Source organism: Sinocyclocheilus grahami, unplaced genomic scaffold (genome assembly GCF_001515645.1).
Source record: "Sinocyclocheilus grahami isolate Dianchi unplaced genomic scaffold, SAMN03320097.WGS_v1.1 scaffold604.1, whole genome shotgun sequence".
NCBI lineage: Eukaryota > Metazoa > Chordata > Actinopteri > Cypriniformes > Cyprinidae > Sinocyclocheilus > Sinocyclocheilus grahami.
Window position 1 is genome coordinate 598225 of NW_015505783.1, and position 6519 is coordinate 604743.

Genomic DNA, 6519 nt, shown 5'->3' on the forward strand with positions numbered 1-6519 from the left:
TAGATGGATAGATAGATGGATAGATAGATAGGTAGATGGATAGATAGATGGATAGATAGATAGGTAGATGGATAGATAGATAGATAGATAGATGGAGCGATAGATGGATGGATGGATAATATATATATATATATATAAATAAATAATTATAATAACTATAATAGTATATTAATAATAGTACAATAGTTTGGGTTGAGCTATATAGTTTAAAATATATATCATTATTGTAGTACATGGAAATAAATTAATAACATCAATAACTAATTTAATAATTATAATATAATGGTTATGATTAATAATAGGGATGCACCGAATGAAAATTCTGGGCCGAAAACTGAAACCGTAAATGATTTGTAATGATTATTTATTATTTTATTAAATAATATAAAGTCATTTTGTAAAGACTTTTTAATGTAACTCCACAATTTTAATGATACTGAATTTAAAAAACACAAGCCAATAAAATAACCACACTTTTACTGAAAGTAACACGATAAAACTGGACAGAATTTATATCAATATTGGTAACACTTTACAATAAGGTTCATTAGTTAACTACTTTAGTTCTTCAGCATTTATTAATCTTAGTTCATGTTCATTTCAGCATTTACTAATGCATTATTCAAATCAACAGTTGTGCTTGTTAACAGGTAATGCTCTCTGAATTAACATGAACTAACAGTGAATAACTGTATTCTCATTAACTAACATTAAGAAAGATGAATAAATACTGTAATAAATGTATTGTTCATTGTTCATGTTAGTTAATACATTAAAGTGTTACCTTAATATTAAATATCAATATTATTTTTATTCACTTCTATGTAACATAATGAGATATAAGTTTTTTTTTTTAGTGAGCACAGCGTCACTGAAGGCAGCATTATCTTACCAGCGTTGCCCAGTACAGCTGTACTACACCATGTTACAACACAGTAGCGCTACTGTGTGTGTGTGTGTGAGTGTGTGTGTGTGTGAGTGTGTCTGTGTGTCTGTGTGTGTGTGAGTGTGTGGGTCTGTGTGTCTGTGTCTGTGTCTGTGTGTGTGTCTGCGTGCGTGCGTGTGTGTGTGTGTGTCTATGTGGTGTCTGCGTGCGTGCGTGTGTGTGTGTGTGTGTGTGAGAGTGTGTGTGTGTCTGCATGTGTGTGTGTGTGTGTGTGTGTGTGGATCTGTGTAAGGGTCTCAAACATCTGATCTGATGCTGAGTGTGTATCAGGGAGGAGGAACACACACACACACTCACCGATCTGACAGGAAGACACGTCCATACTTCCTCTCAGGAGATCTCCCAGAGGACTGTTCTCTGTGGCCTGCTGAGCGAGAGCGAGAACAGGGGTAAAGGTCGGAGCCCAGAGCGCCTCTGACACAACACATCAACAACAAACACACACGCGCTCAACTCACTGATCTGTCAGGCTCCGTGGCCGTCGGGCTGATTTCCTCCACGTAATTCGCAGGGAACCACAGCTGCTTCTTCCCGCCATAGTCTCCCTTCCACCTGAGCGGGAACACAAACACACACAGTCCTCATGGTGTTTGTGAACCAAATCAAGACCCAAAGAGAGAAACAGGCTCCAAAAACAAAAACAACGCACCTAATGCAGGTAAAAATAGGCTTTGGCAAATAAATGAGACTTTCTGGCTAGTGAGATATTAAAGTTAGAAATTCAAACAGTGCATGGCATTGAGCACATTATAAAAAATATGTATTAAAAAAAAAGAATGTTTGACCCTTCAGTGCTCAAAAATAATGGACAACACCGTTTATTATAAGCGAACCGCAGTTTTATCAGCTGAAAAAAGTTGTTCTGAAAATCATTTCAATTAGAGATGTAATGGTATGAAAATTTCTTAGCATGATTATAGTGACCAAAATGATCATGTTTTCAGTATTATCATGGTATTGTTAAAATGTGCTCGGAATATTCAAAAAGTACTAACACGTAAATCATTTCACCAAGTTTTATATTTAAAATCAACAAACAACAAATAAAATGACTTTGTTTGCATAAAAACAATAGAATAAAAAGTCAAAATGAAAATGATAATTAATCGATAAATGATTATATGTATTTTATCTGCTCCATAAATAATTCTAGATACCTTATCCAAATTGTTTAAATGTGTAGAATCCACATAAGCTTGTTTTTCATCAACAGGTCAAAGTTTACAGAAGGCCATGCAAACTGCACACAGGCTGAATGTGAACGTAAGTCTCTGTAAACCCACTCTCTGACAGCAGGTGGCGCTTATGGAGCAGCAGAATTACAGCTGTTTCCCGTAACCTCCGTGAACAAAGCAGCATTGCGATTAAAACACTACTTTATCAGGTATTACACAAAGCGAAGATAAAAACAAAAATATAAAAAATATATAATTAATTCATTCAATTCGATTCAATTCAGGTTTATTTTCGATACAAATCACTGCAAAGCAGCTTTAGAGAAAATTTTAATTCTCTACATTATATTTAGGAGTAGGCTATTAGTGGTGACTACGGCAGAAATGTACAGTAAGAATCATAAAGTTAGTTACAAATTACACGTAATCATTGCAGTTAATAGTGTTCACCGTCTGTTTGATTACATGTTGCGATTAAACTTTGCGATTGTGATTAAATGTTGCGATTAAGCAAAATTTGGTAGTTCTATATGTTGTTCCAGGGTTAGCATCACCTGAGGTCATTTGTATTCATGCGTATATTCATTTGTGTAATTCCCTTAGCACTCTTTTAAATCCTCCCAGCTTTTCTGCCATGTTTTCACACAAAACGAAACTACTCTGCTGCTGTGCGCACGTGAGACTGTTACTGGAAACTGTGCTTTATGCTGGACAGTATTTATCCACAGTTGTTCAAATCGTGGTAATTAAATACGGTTTTAATTATACTTAAAATATGAAACGGTAATACCAACCGTGGGGAATTTTATCATGATTTATCGTCAAACCGGTAATCACTCCATCCATAATTTTGGTGATATTGTTCCTCTGTGTCATTATCGTTATAGTTGCAGACTGGACTTCACTAATCTCATAGCATCAGAACGATTAGATTTAATGATATAGTTATCGTTAGAGGCATGAGTGGGCCGAGAGACGGTCAGACGTTACTTGTTTTTCATTTAGTTTAATTAGTGTCTAATCAGTGGCCTCATGTAGCACTTCTGTATTCTAAAGCTACTTCTTCATTTTGTATTTCTGCCTCTTGAGAGCCAAGTTTAGCACTATATTTCGAGTTTATTTTTGTAGCAAAGTGACTCAAACAAGCAGAACCTTCTCCCCAAATGAAGCTACACTCTTGTAAATTGTCACAAAATGACGCTCACAGCAATGTGTTATTCTTGACTACAGATTTAAAATCTGCTGTGGCTTCTGCGGCTAGTCAGATCGTCCCTCAGTAGTGTGCACACTACAAGAGCATCAGGCATACACTATACACAATCTGCTTGTCACAATATGTCAAAGGCAATGAGCTTGATCACTGTAGTGTGCACTTGGAGTGACTGACATGAACTTAATTCAGTCCTGTTTTAACACTAAATCAGGGTTATTATAATGAACTGAAACCATAAAAATAAATGTGTTACTTGAAATAATAAAGAAAAAATGATATTCATTGAGCTTAACTTAAACTAAATACAAAAAATAAAACTATACAGACATTTTTAAAAACAACAAAAACTAAGAAAAATGACAAAAACATAAATACTAAAATGTTAACATGAACAGGAAAGCTGAAACTATTTAAAAAACGAATTCAAAATATTAAGAAAAACTATAATAGTATTTCATTGACATGAAAATAACAAAAAAAAGAATTATATATATATATATATATATATAGCACATTATAAAAAATATGTATTAAAAAAAAAGAATGTTTGACCCTTCAGTGCTCAAAAATAATGGACAACACCGTTTATTATAAGCGAACCGCAGTTTTATCAGCTGAAAAAAGTTGTTCTGAAAATCATTTCAATTAGAGATGTAATGGTATGAAAATTTCTTAGCATGATTATAGTGACCAAAATGATCATGTTTTCAGTATTATCATGGTATTGTTAAAATGTGCTCGGAATATTCAAAAAGTACTAACACGTAAATCATTTCACCAAGTTTTATATTTAAAATCAACAAACAACAAATAAAATGACTTTGTTTGCATAAAAACAATAGAATAAAAAGTCAAAATGAAAATGATAATTAATCGATAAATGATTATATGTATTTTATCTGCTCCATAAATAATTCTAGATACCTTATCCAAATTGTTTAAATGTGTAGAATCCACATAAGCTTGTTTTTCATCAACAGGTCAAAGTTTACAGAAGGCCATGCAAACTGCACACAGGCTGAATGTGAACGTAAGTCTCTGTAAACCCACTCTCTGACAGCAGGTGGCGCTTATGGAGCAGCAGAATTACAGCTGTTTCCCATAACCTCCGTGAACAAAGCAGCATTGCGATTAAAACACTACTTTATCAGGTATTACACAAAGCGAAGATAAAAACAAAAATATAAAAAATATATAATTAATTCATTCAATTCGATTCAATTCAGGTTTATTTTCGATACAAATCACTGCAAAGCAGCTTTAGAGAAAATTTTAATTCTCTACATTATATTTAGGAGTAGGCTATTAGTGGTGACTACGGCAGAAATGTACAGTAAGAATCATAAAGTTAGTTACAAATTACACGTAATCATTGCAGTTAATAGTGTTCACCGTCTGTTTGATTACATGTTGCGATTAAACTTTGCGATTGTGATTAAATGTTGCGATTAAGCAAAATTTGGTAGTTCTATATGTTGTTCCAGGGTTAGCATCACCTGAGGTCATTTGTATTCATGCGTATATTCATTTGTGTAATTCCCTTAGCACTCTTTTAAATCCTCCCAGCTTTTCTGCCATGTTTTCACACAAAACGAAACTACTCTGCTGCTGTGCGCACGTGAGACTGTTACTGGAAACTGTGCTTTATGCTGGACAGTATTTATCCACAGTTGTTCAAATCGTGGTAATTAAATACGGTTTTAATTATACTTAAAATATGAAACGGTAATACCAACCGTGGGGAATTTTATCATGATTTATCGTCAAACCGGTAATCACTCCATCCATAATTTTGGTGATATTGTTCCTCTGTGTCATTATCGTTATAGTTGCAGACTGGACTTCACTAATCTCATAGCATCAGAACGATTAGATTTAATGATATAGTTATCGTTAGAGGCATGAGTGGGCCGAGAGACGGTCAGACGTTACTTGTTTTTAATTTAGTTTAATTAGTGTCTAATCAGTGGCCTCATGTAGCACTTCTGTATTCTAAAGCTACTTCTTCATTTTGTATTTCTGCCTCTTGAGAGCCAAGTTTAGCACTATATTTCGAGTTTATTTTTGTAGCAAAGTGACTCAAACAAGCAGAACCTTCTCCCCAAATGAAGCTACACTCCTGTAAATTGTCACAAAATGACGCTCACAGCAATGTGTTATTCTTGACTACAGATTTAAAATCTGCTGTGGCTTCTGCGGCTAGTCAGATCGTCCCTCAGTAGTGTGCACACTACAAGAGCATCAGGCATACACTATACACAATCTGCTTGTCACAATATGTCAAAGGCAATGAGCTTGATCACTGTAGTGTGCACTTGGAGTGACTGACATGAACTTAATTCAGTCCTGTTTTAACACTAAATCAGGGTTATTATAATGAACTGAAACCATAAAAATAAATGTGTTACTTGAAATAATAAAGAAAAAATGATATTCATTGAGCTTAACTTAAACTAAATACAAAAAATAAAACTATACAGACATTTTTAAAAACAACAAAAACTAAGAAAAATGACAAAAACATAAATACTAAAATGTTAACATGAACAGGAAAGCTGAAACTATTTAAAAAACGAATTCAAAATATTAAGAAAAACTATAATAGTATTTCATTGACATGAAAATAACAAAAAAAAGAATTATATATATATATATATATATATACACACACACACACACACAGTATACATATATATATATATACAGTATATTAGAGCTGGGCAAGTTAACACGATAACGCATTAATTAATTCAGACAATTATTTTATCGAGCATTAACGCATTGTTTTTATTATTATTATTATTATTCTGAATGTCCGTAATTGCTCACTGGCTCTGAATACACATACAGACAAACCATGGGTCACAGGAGGGGTGGGATGTTGATCAGTACTGGCTTGGGATGAGTGTCATCACGTGTCTCAACCAATGAGAGCATTTGGGGAGGGCCTAAGACTGCAGCAGCACTCACATGAAGTGACACGAGCGATCACACTCGTCAAACTCGTAGGGGAAGTCGTGGCCTAATGGTTAGAGAGTCGGACTCATAACCCAAAGGTTGTGGGTTCGAGTCTCATACCGGCAGGGATTGTAGGTGGGGGGAGTGAATGTACAGCGCTCTCTCCCACCTTCAATACCACGACTGAGGTGCCCTTGAGCAAGGCACCGAACCCCCAACTGCTCCCC

At 34.6% G+C, this 6519-nt stretch overlaps 1 protein-coding gene across 1 annotated transcript in view; it reads right to left on the reverse strand.

Moving 5' to 3' along the window:
* plcg1 (phospholipase C, gamma 1) overlaps positions 1-6519 on the reverse strand; it is an 80170-nt gene that overhangs the window by 21426 nt on the left and 52225 nt on the right. The window contains exons 24-25 of the mRNA XM_016240901.1: positions 1405-1498; positions 1244-1313 (exon numbers count right to left, since the gene is read on the reverse strand). Of these exons, the coding sequence (XP_016096387.1) occupies positions 1244-1313; positions 1405-1498 (164 nt within the window). The remainder of the gene's footprint in view (positions 1-1243; positions 1314-1404; positions 1499-6519) is intronic.